Consider the following 18,322-nt stretch of genomic DNA (forward strand, 5'->3'; position numbering starts at 1 on the left):
GTGCCAAGTAGTCGAAAAAGCTATATTTCTTGACCATTTTCTGCTTACATAAGGTGCTGTAATATATAATTTTTGCTTCCAGAGACTGAACACAATCTCTTGAAGCTTATTTTTAGCAGAAAAAACAAAGGGGTAGCAATGTTAAGTCGGTGAGAAAAATCATCTCAAAAACCTAGTTTACGATGTCTACTCCCTTAAGCCTTGGGTCGGGCCCTTTGTAAGGGTTTGATTAAGAGTGACCGGCAGGTCAAAAAAATATCCCCTAACTAGCAGCTACAGTAGATGCTAAATGATTCAAACTTTTTCGTTTGAATATTCTTTCAGGCTGTACATCTTATATTTTTGTCTTGAAAATTAATACTATTTCCTTCTGAAACTTGATGTTCATTTGCCTGAAATCCAAGTGTACTTATCTTCTTATTCGCTGCGACGGAAAAAGATAAGAGTTCGGCGGTGGAACAATTGGCGGTCAGACTGTTCAACATAGAAATATTTACTGCAACACAAAAGAAGTGCACAGAAAAAAAGGTTCCTAATTAATTGAATTTATTGATCTCGGGAACTGACGCTTATCTGACGCAATTCGCTAAAAAGTGATAATAATGCTACCGATTGTACTTTAATGATTTGCAGATAAGCAAAGTCCAGGGGAAATTATTAATTGACCCAAATAATAAGCTCGATTCTAGCTGCTAGAAACTGAGCGGTAAAAAAACTTTTCTTTTGTCTTTCTATTTGCGCAAATGTTAACTCTAGCCAAACCTATCAGATATCAGCCTTATTTTACGACTCAGAAATAATCAACTTTACTACGTGCTTTTTTCGTATTCGCATCTTTCAATCAGAATCAAGAGAAATGCGAGATCCGAAAAAGCAAAACCTGGCGATTGCCAGGCTCCGTGGAAATGCAGGAAATCGACTTGCAACGACGACAAATCAAAATATGCAAATGTCGTCGATTATTATCAACAATGCTAGTTCTGTCGAGAACAAAATAATGGAAGATATTTCTGAGTAAGTGAACAGAAGAAAATATTCTTAGGGTGAGGCGGGGTGAGGGTTAGAGAGACTCTTAGGGTTAGGGTTAGGAAATGATATTAATTTTGAAGATCCTACGATAATGAAATCCAAATCGACAACATCAACAACGAAAAATGGCTAAGAAAGCTCGAAAATGAGCGAAAACGAAGTTCCCAATTTCAAGTCATCATCGAAAACCTTCAAAATGAAATTGAAGAAATCAGAAGAGAAAGGGACGAGTACGAGCAGCTTTGGATCAATCTCGCGGAAAAGCAGAAGAATCTCGAATGGAAGATTAGAAACGAAAACAGAGTGATCGACGATACTCCCCCTTGTAAGTCCGTTCTCGTAATCCCGTTTGAAAAAAAAATCATTCTAGTGATAATTCATTCCGTCGGAGTTTTGAAAGACAACGTGAAAAACTTGCGCATCCACCTGGAAGACAAATACCCCCTGGTCGACATTCAGTTGAAAAAGCTTGTTTATGGATGCGAAGCAAAGGTGCTCTCTAAGTTAGACAAATTCGATTAATGTTCGACAAGGATTAACACTGGGTTAATCAGACATTGGGAAAATAAACAAATTTATATTTTAGGAAGGAGTAACGTTCAAAGCGCGCTGTATTAACCCGCAGACGATGGATGGAGATATCACCTTTGCGATCCATATTTTTGGGCCGGGAGAAAAGATCAAGACTTTCAAGGAAGAGTTTTTCGAAGTTCGAATTTCGAAGAAAAAAGTAGCCTTCAGAAAATGATCAGGAGTAAATTTAACTAAAAAAATCGATTATTTTGAATGCGTGTATAACATGACATTATTAACTTCGTCTTCTTTACAGTAAAGAATTCATACTTTTGAAGAAAAACTCGACTAAGATTGCCGAAACAAACGAAGAGCTCGGAAGCTTCCAAGAATTCTCCTTCAACATGATCAATTTCGAGACGCAAAAGGCTCTGCCCAGTGGAAAGTACCGTCTTGCTCTGATGAACCGACATTTGGTCAGTCTTCGAAACAAGTCGCAGCGAGAAATTTCGAATGTTTCTGACTTTGTTGTCCGAAGAAGAGACATTTACTTCACCTTCGATTGTCCGGAAGAAATTGAGGAGCCGCCGTTCGAGTTCAATATGCCGGATTTTACGCCACCGGATCAATATATTCCGAAAAATATCTACCAATTCAAAGAAGGCTATGAAGTTATCCATGTCAAGCGATCTGAGGAACGGTTCTATATTAAACTAAGGGAGCCCCTTGTACAGCATTTGGAACCGTCAATAAGGGACTCGTTCATATTCCAGTGATTCGACAAGATCCTGATGAGCGATTCAGCTTTGGCTGGCAAGCAAACCTCAATAAGGTAAGCTTCCAAAAAATAACTCAAAACTTAATTTTCAGGACAATGGAAATCTTGGTGATCACAGTGGTGGATACGGATATTTTAACGAGTTAGCTACTGATACTCGTATTACAGTCAGATTCGACCAGGTCTACAAGCCGAATGAGTTCTCTGTCATTGATGTGATTCTACGAGATCATGAAGCCCTGGGTGAGCGTATGCACTCACAAATTCGGTAAAGTGGCGTTTTCGTGGAGGATTTTGATTTTGTTTAGGGTGGAAAATGACATTGAAAGCTGCGAGGTTGGATTCATTCCTGCAAAGCCGTTTGTTGGAACGTTCAATGGAGGGGACACAGTGGAATTGAAGGTTGTCAGAAACGGAATTTTATTTATTCATCATTGATCATTTCGGTGCAGATTGGACAGTCTGCTCTCGCGAAAGTACGGTATAAGAAAAATAAAACTGTAGATAAATTTGGGAAGTCTATCTATTGCTTCCTTTTTATTATTGAAGCTCCATTTTTGATTCTTACAAAATGATTTGGTCTAGATAGATTCTTCCCCGATTTATAGTTGGAGACAGCTGACCCCAATCAACTTTGATCTTTTTGATCTAGAATGGTTCTTTTTTATCATAATTGAGTGATTCTTATCGTTTACTCCCTTCAAGTTTTTTCTTAAGGGGGAGTATCACGCTTTTTTGAAAAATGGGGGGTCGGAGGATTGCTCTCATTTGCACTGCAACTTAGATATCGCGAAAAATATTTTTTCTGGAGAAACATTAGACCGATATCTAAGGCTGTTTTTCTCAGATTTTTATTTACTCAAGCGGTTTTGGAAGTAGAGAGCTTAGAACTGATCCCGATTTCGGAAAATCGCGATTTTCGGCCATCGAAGAACAGCAAAAGCTCTTAAAAATTTGAGCTGGACCATCAAATTCTTATTTTGTAAGGAATTTTTATATTTTTAATGCTGCTGCATTAAATGAAATGAAGATTATCAGAAAAGTATTACCAAAAATAGATTTTTTAGTTCTAATCTTCCGAAAAGCGTGATACTCCCCCTTAAAAGAATATACGATTATAAGAACGAAAAAAATTCTCAAAAAGATCAACAACGGATCAAAGAATCGACGTCAAATGGTGCTCTCTCTTGAAAACCCAAGTCCTTGCCGCTCTTCGTCAACAGTAAAAACCGCTCTGTTATTTGAATATTTACGGTATTAAGAAACGCTTGTTTGGACACTGCAGCAGTTTCAATTAGCGTCCGGGAGGACAGACTGTTTTGGAATAGACAAGAAGGCAGAGTCAGATTCGAGATTGGACAGGAGACGGCTATTATCAGATTAAAGGTTAGATTGACAACAAAACCTTCGAGTTAATTGTGACTAGATTCCTATTGCCGCGGAGCTGTGCATGGAAGAAATGCATGTCGAAATCCACCTCGAAAAATACCGCGGTTCTTCGAATGAGGGAATCATTATCGACCAAGACAACGACGTTCGTTCGTTCAAAATCATGTACGACGAGTGCAAAACTCCTGACGATGATAGTAGTGACTCTTCCTCCAACTCCGATTAGATAATCAATCTGCATGAAACAAATTTGAATAAATATTTTTTGTATTGCAAATTTTTTTAATTTTGAAAGAAGATTTTTTTATTACCGTCGTCGAACATTCTGTCGTACTCGTCCTTCGAGATAGTCCCGTCGCTTTCTATCTTCGAGCATTTTTTCTAAAGACATGATTATCGAGTATAAATTTGCGAGCAGGTGCGAGATCCGTTTCTTCGCTTACCGCATTTGTTCCCTAAAAGATGAGCATCGTCGAGGAGGTCTCCAAGGGCCAAACCGCGCATCCTGTAGTCCTAAATATGGTTGGAAAATGAGATCGAAAGGGAACTAAATGTGTATTAAATCATTGTGAAAATCTTACTCTTTGAAGAAGTTGAGCTCTGTTGTATGTGTTTCTGATGTCAAGGCAAGTTCTAGTGGCCTTTTGAAGAATTTTCTGATCCAATAAGAATTGATCATCTTAATCTTTTTATCCTTTTATGATCAAAAATAAGAGCTGACCTTGACGACGTCTGACGTACTCCATAATCTTGGGCAGGTTGGAGGAGCTGTACATTCCCATTTTTGTCATTTCTTATCTCTTTCGTGTTTTCCAGAATGGGAATCAGGGCCCCTGATTCAGGGGCGGATGCAGAGGGGCATCGAAATCTGACAGGTCTTACCAGGCAGTAAATCCAAATTATGTGAAGAGCTTTTAGTTTTTTTTCCTACCACGTGTTATTTGTTACCATATTGTCTTTTTTAAAAATGCAAGTATAAAGAATAGTTTAAATTCCCATTTTTATTCAGAAAACGAGTTATTTTTTAATGTTCGCATGAAAAATAGAACGCTGTATATGCAAGTCAAGAATAATGACAAAAGTGCACATTACCACAGCAAAGGTCAAAATCGTCGCCCAAAAATGACTTGACATTTTCGCATAAAATCTCCAAGCCTTCTTCAATTCTTCATCTTCGATTCTTTCAATATTTCCTGGAGCTTCTAAGCGATTGATTTTCTACTGTGCATATTTTTTCAAGTTTACCTATGATCAGCTCAATCGCATTAGGAATCTTGTACGATTGCCTTGTCAAACATTCGAAAAATTTCGCCATTTTCAATGCGAATTTACATTTAAAAGGCGAAAGATTATGCAAAGTATCTTCGTCCGGTGATGATTTCCACATCGAAAATGCTAAAAAAAACGGTCATCTACAATTCTTTTTCAGGTTTCTTACTGAGTATAACATGAGAAATGAGACTGGCAACAGTTGTGAGGAGGAAAAGAATCATCAATCTGGGACTTTCATTGATTGTTTCGAAAACAGGCGTCGTCCGTGAAAGCAGGTCAAGATAGAGCACTACCGCTAAAAGCATCGTCACTTGGAATCCGACAGCTTCGCCGCAGGAAATCGGCATCCAAAGACCTAAGCAAACGAGGAGATTGAGGCATACGATCGGAATGAACAAGGTGACTTCATAGTAGACCTTGTGGCGTTCGAGAAGAAAATCAACATTGACATGCGAATATGATCGTTTCAAATGGCCAACGACCGGCTCGACTGAATATTTGTAACCAAGAAGAGCCCATTCGGTGTTTTCACGGTAAAATGTCCCTTGGAGAAGGCTCAGATGAGTTTTTTCGTAACTTGCTACGCTAGAAGAGAGATTTTGAAGGGAGTTGAGCATGTTCCACTCGTGAAAGTGAAAATACAGCTTGTAATCGGCCATCGTTGGCGTCGCAAAAGACAAACCGCATTCTTGCGAATCAAAAGGATATAAGGTCAGGTCGACATCGCAAGAAACCAAAGCACGCATCTTTACGATTTCGTAAATTGTTCCGTCCTTGTGAACTTCGCAGACGTATTCAAGTCTCGGGTCGATCATTTCTACAAGATTCATGATCTCAATCGGAGGGGTCCAGATTTCCGAGGGTTCGAAGAGAGTGTACATGACTCCATGATATTTCTGTTCGTCCCATTTCAGCCGAGAGTCGTACCACTTTGCGTACATCGTGAAGGTCAAATCCATGTAGGCTCCTTTAAGCTCAATCTTGTTGATTTGTTGAAGCTCAATGTACAGATCAACGTCAATAACGTGATCATAAAGGGGTCGATTGAGGATGTTTTTCAAGATGAGAATTTCGTTACTACTGACAGATTCGAAGAAATCGTCAGTGGTGACCTTGCATTTTCCTAAGAAATTATAGAGAACCTCTTTTCTCTGAACTTACCATGATAAGAATTTTGAGAACTTGGATTTTTTAAATAAATAAAATCCAGCCATTCTTCACAAGCGTTTAGCTCTTCAAATGCCGAATCTTCATCTTGGCAGTAGAAAACGTTTGAAAGAGTGTTCTCACGATTCGTTTGAGGGGGAAAATCGTCCATGATTTTTGGGATCCATTCTCGACAGATTTCTTTCCTGTATACTTGATCTTCGATCGACCTGTTCTTCGGCAGAGCGATTAAGGGACTCACATCTGATAAAAGAACTCAACCCTCAAACCAACAAAAAATGGAAAATACCTTTAAAATAGTTCTCTAAAAGGTCGTTATGTAATCTTTCTTCAGCAGTCGGTTCTCTTGCGAATAAAACACTATAAAGTGATAAAAATATAAACATATTTTCATATAAAACGAAAGATTGAAGCAAAAATCGCTGTTCGGAGGTCGACTTTGGACAATCGATCCTTTATGAGAGCCGTTTTTATGGTGTATGAAGGGGTCGGTTGTGGTCAATTTAATTATTTAATTGTTCTCCAGGAGCTTTTACAAGCAAGCAATTGCAGCCAAACCAATTATTTTGCTTTCAAAGTATCGGCTCTGAAAATCGTAACTTTCGTAACTATATCAATACCGTTGGTTTCAAGTCGCACCTATTTAACCCTAGCCGGCCAAAGCCAAATTTCAAATGCATTTTTCGAGCCCTTGCTCTTATGAGTATCTAACCACCTCACACTATCTTGAAGGCGGTGAAGAGGTCTCTCAAATAAGGGGTACTCATGAATGATTTTTTACCTGTAACTCGAAATATGAAGGACTGAAAATTTGAAAATTCGAAAAAGGCGCCATATATGGGGGTTAACCTGGAAGGAATCCACGATATTTGAAATGTCAATGTTTCAAAAACTGATAAGGTCATGTTGACAAGGCTTCTCCTCAGTTACCTTTTTCGTATTTAGTTGCGGTTAAAATCGACGAATTACTAGATGAACAAACTCAATGGAAAACTATGATCCAGAGATAAAGGTTTTTTGAAACTTATCGTTTAAATACGAGTATTCTAGTGTTACGAATGTGAATGTATTGGACTCCTTAGAATTGTCGACAACAAGATTTTTGTAATCCCCAAGAAATCAAGAATTCTAGTGTCAGAGAAGAAAAGATTTTATGAATTACGCGAACAGTACTTTAAAAATCTTTTTCACGAGGAAAAAAATATTTTAGTGGCTTCGCGACCACCACGCAGAAATTTACTTATCTCGGGCTTGGATTTATCTTTTGGATGTCGATTGTTCTTTTGACAAATTTCATTGGGTTGAAAGATATCGGCCCTCGGTATACTTTCAAAACTCTCAATTGCGGTAGAAATTTGAAACAATGTCTGTTTGATTTTCCATATGAAGATTGCTACAGGAGCTTCTCGACTTGTATGCGAGAAAAGAAAGATTTTGTTTTCCCAAGTTCGAATGTGACGATTTTGGAGAAAAAAACAAAGCCTAAAGAGGAGATTTTTACTCAAGAAGAACAAGAAGTTAATTTGAAAAGATGCGAACGGCTCAATTTCTACGGTAAGATCGATCTTATTTATATATTTATAAAGCTCGTCTTAGATCGAAAAGTTTGCGAGAAACTCTGCGTGAAAATCAACGAAGAAGACGATGTTGTATGCAAGCATATCTGCGAAACACAATTGAGCGACCATGGACAAACTCAAAATATTTGCCCATTTCAAGAGCAGTGTCCCTCTGGTTGCCCCTGCCCACTTTATGAGTGCGAGCATATAGACACAGAGAAAGTCCCTCTGGCCTGGTTTTACGAGGAAGGAAATAACTTATTCAGAACTTATCATGGAATGTCTGTTAATGAATTTGTTATGCTGGCTTTGCAAAATGGCAAACCAGGGACTTTTGTTCTAAATGATGCGGTTCCCAATCCCAAACTTAATGAAGTTTTCTCAAGACTTGTATTAATCAATTCTACGAATTTGGAGATCGATACAATTTACGACAGAATAGGAAATTTTAATAGATATTTATAAAATTTCATGAAATATAATCCATTAACTATATTTTCCTATTCGCTTAAAGTCTTTGTCAACGAACAATTTTCCGTTCTTGGTCAAGAAATGCAGCCAAAAGCTCTCATTTCTTACCGATCAGATTTTATTGAGTATTATGAAAGAAGACCAATGGCACCACTATATTTTAAAGGCAGGGTTCCAATTTTGAACGAAAAATTATGCATTTGTGTGAGCGATGAGTGAGCGAGAATTGAGCGATGGCTGAGCGAGCGTGTTCCTGAGCGAGATTTTCCAAAATTCGGCCAATAAGGATTCGCTGGTGAGTTATTAACGTCGCTGAAGCATCGCTAAAACCTCGCTCAAGCGTCGCTTAAACGTCGCTCAAACACCGCTCAAATCTCGCTAAAGGATCATGTTTTTTAACCTTGAGCGATCGAGTGGCTGAGCGGCTCCCTAGGAAAATCAATTGAGTGAGCGGAGCGTGAGCGAGATGTCGAATTGGAACCCTGTTTATAGGCAACCATTATCTCGTTTCGCCCGATTTCACGACATATCTTATTGACAAGAAGGAAATAACTGACATTGGAGTTGACTCAGAACTACTTCTTAACCGCTTTGGACGAACAAATGTGCTTATTTTCGATGGTTATTTCAGTGTTGCTTCAGTTTATGAGGATAAGTTCTTTTTCTGCTCAACAGCTAAATACATAAATTTTTGCTTCTTTTTCTACCCGGAAAATAAAGCAAATAAGAAACCGATTTATAAAGCTCGCGGATCCCTTGTTAACGATTTTGGGGGGTATAATCGTCGACATATATTCGAAATTGACGGAGAGCTAAAATTAATTTCCGTGAATACCCTCGCTGCACATAATGTTCAAATTCAGACATTGAAAAATGAAAATGGGGACTGGAGCAAAATGCTTTACGAAGATCAACGTTGGGAAAGAGACTTTCATAATGACACATTTAGTAAGTCATATTCAACATACGATGTGGCTAAAAATGCATTGGGCCATATTCCTTATGATACCATCATTCAAGATTTTCTTCCTATTCCAGGTCTGGATTTTGCTGGTTATGTCAATCAAGTTTTGCTTGAGATTTCATATCAGCTCATCCGTTATAAAAGATAAAAAGGGAATCTTATTTGTTGCTACGTTTCGCCATCGTGAGTTTGAGGTAGAGTTCGACTTCTGTTTAGCAATTGTCAGTTGCCATTTGATAATGAATCGAGGCGTAGAAAACGCCTTTTTCGAATCAAATATCGAACTCTGGTTTAAGGAGCGGCCTTTTATCAACCCTTTTTTGCAGCTCGACGATAGTCAGTTCTGGACGAAAACTGATTATTTCATTATTTTGTACAGATACTTTGCAGGACAATTTGTCCGAATCGGAGAAGTTAAAACAAAGTTCACATATGGCTCAAGCCAATTTCTTCCATTTTATAAGGACATCACTTCTTTTGTTCAGAGTTTTCAAAGATTTTTTTACATCCTTCATAAAGATATTAGACCTTTCAAACTCATATAAGAACATCACGGCGATCTCATGATCTATGCGAATACAGAGAGAAATAAGCTTTTCAAGCTTTCTTTTGACCTTGAAGACGATGAAATTCAACTAGAAACCATCATCACTCCTGGGATTAATTTTCTTGGGATATAGACTGCATCACATGAAGATTAGCTTGAAGAAAAATAAATACTACGAACCATAAAAATCGTGTGAAATACCACTATGCAGACTTGCCTCAAATTGATCTGCTATCTGAAAAAGCTAATATAACAAATTGCAATATCGAAAATGACATCTCAAATAATCCCACTTTGCTTATAAACTCGCATCTGCCTTCGAAGCGATCCAAATAAATGAAGCTTATTCTTCCCTTTTCGCTTGTTTCTGCGGACTCAACAATTGCATGCGACTACTGCTGCAAGCCAGAAAAGTATTCGAGAGATGCCGAAGTGCAGTGCTTTGAAAGAATTTGCATTTCGAATAATAATGCTTTTATTGAGTCCGCTTCTGATGAGCTCATGTTCGAGCGGGAATTAGATACAGACAGATTCCAAAGGGTCTTTGAAGATCTGCAACAGCTGACTTACCGTAAGTTTTCTTCTGTAAATCCCAGAGTTGCAAATTTTGATTACTTTTTCTGAGCTGAGCTGGCCTATTCCGGAGGTTACTGAACTGAGCTGGCCTTTTTCAGAGGTCATTGAGCGGAGTTGAGCTGAGCAGACCTTTTGTTTAAGAGAGTTGAGCTGAGCTGAGCTGAGCGGACCCTAATTAGAGCTGAGCTGAGCTGATTGAGCTGAGCTGAGTAAAATTGTATTCAAATTATTCAGCTGAGCTGAGCTGAGCTAAGTGATAATTGTCTGAGCTAAGCTGAGCTGAGCAGAACAGATCATGTTCGAAAATAATTGAGCTGAGCTGAGTAAAAATTGTCTGAGCTGAGCTGAGCAGATCAGATCATTTTCCAAAATCACTGAACAGTCGCTCAGCTCAGCTCACTCAGCCAGCTCAGCTCACTCAGCTCAGCAAATTTGCAATTCTGGTAAATCCAGTAACTCGATTCCAGTTCAATGATACTTCTAGTGGCTCATTACGAAGACCAGCTAAAGTTGGAAAAACAACGAGAACTCGGAACGACGGCAGATGTTAGTGGAATTTGCGACAAGTTTCGACCCTATTGCTCGACGAAAAATGATGCAGAAATGCTTGTGACTTTCAGAACCCCTTATTACAAGATCTTTCAGAATGCCTACTTTGGATCTTCCTACTCAAAAGCAAATGTCCACGCCCTTGAGCAATTTTTTCTGAATCTGTATCGAAATGATACGGATATTCTCTGCAAAGAAAACGAGCAAGCGCTCAAAAAGAGTGGCTTCTGGAATGAAAATAAAACGAGGATAATTTCGTGGACGCTTTTCCTGCTTTGGGTTCCGTTTGGCTTTATCTATCCCTGCTTGGAGTTGGAAATGATGTGTCTTTCTCGCGCGATTCGGCAGATCTTCTCAGTTGGTGGAACGAGGGGTCTAACGAATATCAGCCAAAATGTAAATTCAAAAGCAAAGAAGCGAAAGCAAAATCAACCCATTGAATTGAAGGAAGCAAATAGTACATCCATCCTCGAAACAGTGATAACAAGAGAAATCACAGTTTCAGAAACAACTCAAACAAGAAAAATGAGCTTAATTGAAAGCAGCTCTATCCAATCCACGATTTCGAAGGATCCACGTAATTGAAAAAAAAAGAAATCGTGCAATGTCGACATCTTTTACGCTCATCTCGTTACCTGCGAATAAATATGTTATCTCCTCTTTAAAAGGTCGCCCTTCGTTGTTCTCATAAATAAACTGTAAATGAGATTTTCTCCACTAATTCTCCTCTGCTTGATTTCTCTTTCTATCTCTGCAGTTGATTTCAATGCAGAAAAGCATGGCAAGCGTAAGTAAAGTGGTATTTTAAATGAGCATCTTCTCATTGTTTTCATTGCTTCCTTGCAGTAATTCTCGAGAAAAATAAGAAGAAGATCGGCTTGCTGAACTTCCTAAAAAGAATCCTACTTGATACAGCTGATTACAAGTCTGCTAACCGATAGAACAAAAATATACAAATGGTAGTACTATTTGGTACATGACGTTCTATTACCAAGAATTGAATGAAAATTGAAACATTTCATGATTGATTTCCAAGGCTGGGTCGAACCCTTGGGTCTATTCTGGATTTCTGCTACCCTGCGAACATTGAAATCGTGTGACAAAGTCAACTGGTAACAAAAGCTTTGCTGTAACCAGGATTCGAACCTGGGTTGTCACGGCCACAACGTGAAGTACTAACCACTATACGATTACAGCGCTGTTAAGCTGTTCACGACTGTTATTTAATAATTAATTATACAAAACATAATATTTTTCTTTCCAATGGATTCGAACCTGCCAAAATGACCCTGCAGCAAGCGATTAGTTCAATTGATTTAAGTTCCACTATCTAAATTTTAACTTGAAGGCGGCTTTGCTACCGGTGGTATTCGGCCTTCTACTGATCCGACCGATCTAAGTTTATTTAAATTTATGTGGTCTCAGCTCTCGATTTATCAAAATAAAGCTATGTTATGCCTCCGAAATGATAGCGTAGTATACTCGCTAGGATTTTCTTTTTCCCTCATTTTTCAAAGTAACATTCTTGATAAAAAATACTTTTGAGCCACTTTTTATATTTTTCCTGTTCTATGAATTGATATTTTTACGAGTGAAAAAGATTTATTGCTGTCTACCCTCAAGTAATTATTTTTCATTATCCGGCGTTTGAGGAAAAAGAGAAAGAAAAAATGTAGCGTTGCAGGTTTGGTACGGTGGTATTTTAGTGCAGGTTAATCATAGTGATCAGGAATCGCGTCAAATCTGAAGAGTGTCCGGCGCTCCGATCCGAGCTCATTGGACGCAGCAGGAAATCATGCCCAGCGGGTGCTCGGACATGCCGCTGATAAAGTCCGACGGCACGCCTGATTCCACAACTAAGTATACAAACTCTGAAATCAAAATTCCTTTTCCATTATAAATTATAATTTATAATCAAATTATTTTACAGAAGAAATAAAATTAATAATCGAAAATGACGACGCAATAAAAAAAAGGACTAAAATAGAGAATCCAAAAGAGAATAAGTAGTTCTAGAGCAGAAGAATACGGCACGAAGATGATCGGTAAGACATTGAAACAAAATAGAGAGGGTTTAAAAAGGAGATTTTAGCGAGGGTGCTGCCGAAATCCCTCAAATCCGGGCTACTGCTGCTTATAATCTGTGCGGTAATCATGGTCTCCTTCATTTTCAATGAACTTGAAAGTCAACAACAAAGGCCGTATAATGATCCTTCGGAATGGTTATGAATGGACAGATAATTTAATTTTTACGAAACCATAAGACTAGTTTGCGTTTCATTTTTCAATATTTTTTTCTCCTCATATAGATGAAAATCTAAACAAAGAAGAGATTATAATGAGAACAAAACATTTTCACATTTTAAGACGTAAAAAAGCATAAATAAACCAGGAAAAGCGAAAAGAACGTCGAAAAATGGAGCTGATGCAAGCTTTGAAAGAGCTTGCTGCTGACAAGATCGACTCGGAAGACCGCCAAAATTACCACCTAGATGGTATTTGTGGTTTTCACTTGATCCCCTTTCTCATGCTTCAAATTCAGATCTCGTTGAGATGCTCCAGAAAAAGGACTCGCCACAGGTCAAGCTGAAAAATGATGACGCAACGAATGAGCCGACTTTTACGCCTGGCTCTGAGACTGATGATGAGACAACAGCATCCACAACATCAACCACGACTACGACTTCCACGAAGAATGATGAGATAACAACGACTTCAGAAGCTTCAACAACGACGATGGAAGATGTTCCAGTGAGAGATCATGATCATAGAAATCAGCCTCCATCACCAGGTCAGAAAACATGCCCGGCTCAAGTAATCATGACAGTTTCTAGCGCGAGTGATCCCCGAAGACGTCCAAGAACCCGGTGGAGAAGCAGGCTGCCCGAAATGGTATCCAGATTGGTCCGCATTAGACAAATTGGAGCCGAGGATTAAACTTGATCCTACTAAGTTCCTGACACCTGTCCTGACTTACGGGTTGGCTCAAATCTGCAGTTCAGTTTTTAATTGTATTTTAGCCCGAATAATCAGCAGCGAGGTTTCCGCGAGACAGTCTTCTTAGCCGTCAAGTTGAACCGGACCATTGTGCCACCTGGCTTTTTCAAGCACTCAAGGACAGACAAGGAGCATGAAGACGACTCTGATGCTCATATTATCGCACCATGGCATCGTTTTGACATATCAGCGCTGGCGACAATGATGAGTACTGCAGATCCGATGAAAATCGGGAAAGAATGCGGCGGACACTTTCAGAGCTATTTCAAAGTGAAGCCGGGCTACTGCTCAGGAAATAGGTCAAAATTCAGAAACAATAATAGTGTTTTTAATTTTCCGAATTTAGTCTTTTTGATCATGCAAAATAACGACAATAGTAACCAAGCTCTATCAACAGTTGAAAGGTGCTGAAGCATATTTTTAAATATTGATCTCAACCAGGCTCTAACAAAGACCGTTTCGATGCCCTCTTCGATTTCTTCTCAATGAGCTTTGTCCCTGGCCAAGAACTAACGAAAGAAAAACATGTTTGCCATCTTGAAAACTCCATCCCAGACGACAAGCTTTTGCCGACAAATGGTGGCCCGATCCACTTACCCACATCCGACCGAGTCCTTCAGAGATTCTACGCAAGTGAAGGCAAATGCGCGCTTTGGGTGTTTCCCTACCACTGTATTCAATTCAAAAACTCGCTCAAGGGAAATGCAATCTCAGAAGATCAACTCAACGACTCGCCAGATTTATCATCAGGCAAAGGGTTGAAAATCTGATAGGTCTTATCAGTATTTTATCACCGGCCGCGTGGCCTAATGGATATGGCGTCTGACTTCGAATCAGGAAGTTGTGGGTTCGAGTCCCATCGTGGTCAAAATCTTTTTTTTTTTTCATCCCTTTTAACAGAGTCAGACACAGACCTAATGCAACGGATCATCAGGGCGACCCCAAGGCCGAAATATCTCAGAGACATTGCGAAGAATTTCATTGAAAATGTCATCAAACCTAAAATGCCAAATGGAAGATATTTAGCCCTTCATTGGCGATACAATCATGGGGATTGGCTCAGGCACTGTGAGCATCGAGAAAGTCCTGCGTGTGACGCTGTTCTTGAGTAAGTCCTTCAGTCTATGCTTACTTTCATCTTTGATCCTTAGAACGATGGAGAAACCAAACCTCATTGCTGCTGAAATCGTCGATTTTTTCAAAGCCCGTCCTTATCTGGAAGGACTTTACATTGCTGCTCCTCTTGAAGAACGCCCTCTTATCGACGCTATAAAATCTTCGATTGGAGGTTTTTCTTCTTCTCCAATCTCTTTTGACATATTTTAGGTTCTGTGCCGATCTTCATTGGAGACAGTTTGATGACGCACATGCTCGGCATGTATCCCAATTGCAAGTGGATGAAGGATAACTTCCACGATATCTTCAGCAGTTTGGAGCAAGAAATCTGCTCCCTCTCAGATACCTTCCTCTATGCTTCTGGAAGCAGCTGGAGCTTAAATATCGTCATGGAGCGGCACTCTCGAAACATCCGTAAGTTCCTTCTCCCATCCCTATTCTACCATAAATCTTAGCAAATGAAAAGAGCATGGAGAACATCAACCTCTTGTTCAACGTCTTACAAAAGCTTCATCCAGACAAGCAGCAAAAAGCATAAAGAAATCCAACCGCCACGCTTTCAAGGTGCTACCCTCTACCTTCCACCAAATATCATCTACTGTTCAGTGCCAAAAACTATAAGTAAATACTATCTTTTTCTGTATCTTTTTCATGCCAAAAGCTGTATTGTAAGTTATTATAACCTATACTATTTAGACACTTTTCATACCTCTTGACTTCAATAAACCTATTTAGAGACAATCAATTTTATTCATTTTATAAAAACAGAAGAAGCAGTCTTTTAAAAGTCAGGGAGAGCACCGAGAACGCATCTTCCTTCAGGAGCTTTCAACTCGCAGCCTTGTTTAGTACAGTCACATTCAAGCTGCGGACTTCTCTTGATATTTCGTCTTTGCCTAAATAATTAGTTTCATTGCCTTGATTAAACCAGGCATACCTATTATCTCCTTCCCACACAAATCCGTCCTCACACTCAAGCCAGCAAAATTGATCGGTTTTCGCGGAAACAAACGAGCTGAGAACCGGAACTGCGACATTTTCTTGAGCACACTTGACTCTCGCTTTTGGATGGGCGTCAAGCGTCGCGTCAGGTACTTTGCAATACTTTGAGTGATCAGGGCCGCATGATGCCTTTGGATTTATAAATGAGCAAGTTCCACCTCGACAATTGCATCTGAAAGTGACTGAAAAGCCTTTAGAACTCACCCTACCTTCCGTAAGCTTTTTCCACTTGAGTAAACGAGCCATATACACACTCGAAATTGCATCTTTCTCCTCCCGGAAGTGGGAAAGGGCAGACTGGGACCATTCCAATTGGCAGATCTTCTTCCGAAGGTTCATCGCAGCCTTGAAAAATATTACTCAGAAGCTCTTGCTCAGAGAAATTACCTGGAACGCATTTGATATCGTGCACGGTGACGCAAGTACCCGCACTATTGCAAGTGCAATCGATGAACATATTGGATGTTGGCGATGAGGGAATGAGTCTGTTTTGGATAGATATTTGGCCACATTGGTTGTTTATTGAAAACCTAGTAGTGAATTTGCAAATTGGATGTTTTTTCTAATAGTTACATTCAATAATTTATTGGAGAACTGTATCTCCCCGGCTATAATTACTGTCAATTTTTCATGATTTTTATTTGTTTGACGTTAAGTCGAAGATCTCATCATTAAATAACTATTCAAAAAACCCTTAATTTAAGGGCCTTAAATTTAAAATGAGTTCTCTTTCAAGCAGCTACTGAAATATAAATCCATTCCTTGGGTCAGCACAGGTCGGCCGACAGCGCTCTCCAGATTGAAGTGGGAACTTGCAATCTCCCATGGCTAGATTTGCGTCCAAATATGCGCACTGCCCTGGATTGCTTCGGAACGATGATTCAAGATTGAAAAGCCCTTAGAAAATTAGACGACAAGTAAATAAAGAGATCTTACCTTTTCCATGCTTGACGAATTTCGCCTCAGCCTGAACTAGAACATCTTCTGGGACAGAATTTTTCTTGGCCAGTTTTTCTCTCGCTTTGGCCGGTCTCTGTTGTTTTTGGTAGCTTTAGTTGTTGTAGTTGTTGTTGTCAATTCCGTTGTTGTATGTCGTCGTTTGTTCTTTGGCTTGATAGATTTCAACGAAACTTGAGGTTTTTCCGCTTCTGAATCGATCTTTTTCAATCGCTGAAGCATCTTCATCCCTCGCTTTTTCGTCGATTTCTTGGGAACCGTTTCGTTTCCAGCCATGATCTTGATGTCTTTATCCTCACTGATTGATTTCAACGAGACTTTGTGAAGATCTTCGAAACCAGGACTGTACGTGACTCTCAAATTATCGTCTAAAGCGGTTTCTTTCTGCTTTCTTAATTTCTGAGTTCTTGTTGTTTTCGGCCTCTTGGTTGGGTCCATGGTCAGGATTTCGATGATGTCAGTTTTGTGACAGTAGACAACTAAGCACTTGCGCTGGCCTTTGCATCTACAGTCATTGCCAAACGCTTCATATCTCTCTGTATCACAGTGGATCATGCACTTGAAATGACATTATTATTCAGAATGAAATCAAATTTAAGGACCCCCTGTCAACAATTTTCGAAAATTTTTTTTTCGGGATTTCAAAATTTTGACCCCGGAAATGGATTCTACGGGTCAAAAAAAGATTTAGAGGCTTCTTTTTTGGGGGTCTATCTCGACTCTAACACCCTCAAAGTCGCGTTTGAAAATTTGACTTTTTTGACGAAAAATGAGGAGAAACTCCCAATTTTGTTAAAATTTCAAATTTTTATTGGTCAAAAAGGGGCCCAAAGAAATTTTTTTGATGAATTGAACTTCCAGGAACACTAAAAAGCCCAAATATGGCTATTTAAAATTTTCGATTTTTTGAGGAAAATTGTTGACGGGGGGTTCCTTAACTATTGTTTTCGTTGATGACATTGCGATCTTATTCGATCATCATCAGATATTATAATGGCTCAAATTATATGGGTAAAAGATACATTTTTTTTATCAAGCGTTACCTTTTCTGCCTTGTTCTTCGGAATATCCGTGCCAAGGCAGTAATGAATCGAGCTCACTTCACCCAAACCACATTGCGGGCCGAAAGCTCGGACGGAGGAAATAAGTCCGAGAGAATAAGAACTCCAAAGTTTCATTTTTCAGACTTTTGGATAATTCTCTCTCTTTCTTTCTCTTACAAAATATACAAATTGAGGAATGAAGCCTTGCTCAATTAATTCTTAGCCGAACGGAGCGTTATCAGAACATGTTATGTAACAGCTGGTCTCCGAGGAATGCGAAATTGATAAGAGAGTTGTCTGACGACATTTTAAGAGGGTACAATGGATATTTTTTATTATAAAAATGAATTGGAGAACAGATATGTTCATTTTCTTCATCTTCCTTTGGTCTGG

At 39.1% G+C, this 18,322-nt stretch overlaps 5 protein-coding genes, 2 long non-coding RNA genes and 2 other non-coding genes across 10 annotated transcripts; 5 read left to right on the forward strand and 4 right to left on the reverse strand.

Moving 5' to 3' along the window:
* Positions 1 to 841: 841 nt before the first annotated feature.
* LOC145701265 (uncharacterized) lies at positions 842 to 2,851 on the forward strand. Its single transcript, XM_081778489.1, has 8 exons — positions 842 to 1,014; positions 1,110 to 1,354; positions 1,400 to 1,521; positions 1,616 to 1,759; positions 1,881 to 2,235; positions 2,295 to 2,374; positions 2,413 to 2,588; positions 2,629 to 2,851. Exons 1-8 carry the CDS (start codon positions 857 to 859, stop codon positions 2,756 to 2,758), a joined length of 1,410 nt encoding a protein of 469 aa, XP_081634615.1. The 5' UTR covers positions 842 to 856; the 3' UTR covers positions 2,759 to 2,851.
* Positions 2,852 to 3,408: 557 nt separating this feature from the next.
* On the forward strand, positions 3,409 to 3,980 carry LOC145704696 (uncharacterized). Its single transcript, XR_014134482.1, has 3 exons — positions 3,409 to 3,542; positions 3,583 to 3,706; positions 3,747 to 3,980. It is a non-coding gene; the product is annotated as an uncharacterized LOC145704696 (long non-coding RNA).
* On the reverse strand, positions 3,962 to 4,559 carry LOC145704695 (uncharacterized). The gene is made up of 4 exons (XM_081782167.1): positions 4,431 to 4,559; positions 4,291 to 4,388; positions 4,153 to 4,222; positions 3,962 to 4,090 (listed from the first exon to the last, which is right to left on the reverse strand). Exons 1-4 carry the CDS (start codon positions 4,498 to 4,500, stop codon positions 4,017 to 4,019), a joined length of 312 nt encoding a protein of 103 aa, XP_081638293.1. The 5' UTR covers positions 4,501 to 4,559; the 3' UTR covers positions 3,962 to 4,016.
* A 48-nt stretch (positions 4,560 to 4,607) lies between these two features.
* On the reverse strand, positions 4,608 to 6,571 carry LOC145704691 (neuronal acetylcholine receptor subunit alpha-9-like). Its single transcript, XM_081782163.1, has 5 exons — positions 6,438 to 6,571; positions 6,143 to 6,391; positions 5,148 to 6,104; positions 4,955 to 5,104; positions 4,608 to 4,911 (listed from the first exon to the last, which is right to left on the reverse strand). The coding sequence occupies exons 1-5, from the start codon at positions 6,532 to 6,534 to the stop codon at positions 4,727 to 4,729; spliced, it is 1,638 nt and encodes a 545-aa protein (XP_081638289.1). The 5' UTR covers positions 6,535 to 6,571; the 3' UTR covers positions 4,608 to 4,726.
* Positions 6,572 to 8,677: 2,106 nt separating this feature from the next.
* On the forward strand, positions 8,678 to 9,832 carry LOC145704471 (uncharacterized). The gene is made up of 3 exons (XR_014134465.1): positions 8,678 to 9,216; positions 9,287 to 9,336; positions 9,439 to 9,832. It is a non-coding gene; the product is annotated as an uncharacterized LOC145704471 (long non-coding RNA).
* A 2,107-nt stretch (positions 9,833 to 11,939) lies between these two features.
* On the reverse strand, positions 11,940 to 12,011 carry TRNAH-GUG (transfer RNA histidin (anticodon GUG)). Its single transcript has one exon. It is a non-coding gene; the product is annotated as a tRNA-His (tRNA).
* Positions 12,012 to 13,217: 1,206 nt separating this feature from the next.
* LOC145701266 (uncharacterized) lies at positions 13,218 to 15,465 on the forward strand. The gene is made up of 9 exons (XM_081778490.1): positions 13,218 to 13,309; positions 13,357 to 13,605; positions 13,649 to 13,793; positions 13,835 to 14,187; positions 14,253 to 14,561; positions 14,712 to 14,919; positions 14,963 to 15,099; positions 15,138 to 15,341; positions 15,383 to 15,465. The coding sequence occupies exons 1-9, from the start codon at positions 13,231 to 13,233 to the stop codon at positions 15,463 to 15,465; spliced, it is 1,767 nt and encodes a 588-aa protein (XP_081634616.1). The 5' UTR covers positions 13,218 to 13,230.
* TRNAR-UCG (transfer RNA arginine (anticodon UCG)) lies at positions 14,607 to 14,679 on the forward strand. The gene has a single exon. It is a non-coding gene; the product is annotated as a tRNA-Arg (tRNA).
* A 199-nt stretch (positions 15,466 to 15,664) lies between the features above and the next one.
* Positions 15,665 to 18,114, reverse strand: LOC145703510 (uncharacterized). Of its 2 annotated transcripts, XM_081780872.1 has the most exons (6): positions 16,866 to 17,005; positions 16,691 to 16,826; positions 16,317 to 16,414; positions 16,139 to 16,274; positions 15,865 to 16,101; positions 15,665 to 15,823 (listed from the first exon to the last, which is right to left on the reverse strand). In XM_081780872.1, exons 2-6 carry the CDS (start codon positions 16,753 to 16,755, stop codon positions 15,709 to 15,711), a joined length of 651 nt encoding a protein of 216 aa, XP_081636998.1. In that variant the 5' UTR covers positions 16,756 to 16,826; positions 16,866 to 17,005; the 3' UTR covers positions 15,665 to 15,708. The 2 variants fall into 2 exon arrangements, with proteins under 2 accessions (XP_081636998.1, XP_081636997.1); XM_081780871.1 differs by lacking the exons at positions 15,665 to 15,823; positions 15,865 to 16,101; positions 16,139 to 16,274; positions 16,317 to 16,414 and adding an exon at positions 17,930 to 18,114 and having other exon boundaries at positions 16,866 to 17,444.
* Between the last annotated feature and the right edge of the window lie 208 nt (positions 18,115 to 18,322).

The sequence above is a fragment of the Oikopleura dioica genome, chromosome PAR (assembly GCF_907165135.1).
Source record: "Oikopleura dioica chromosome PAR, OKI2018_I68_1.0, whole genome shotgun sequence".
In the NCBI taxonomy this organism is placed as follows: Eukaryota; Metazoa; Chordata; class Appendicularia; order Copelata; family Oikopleuridae; genus Oikopleura; species Oikopleura dioica.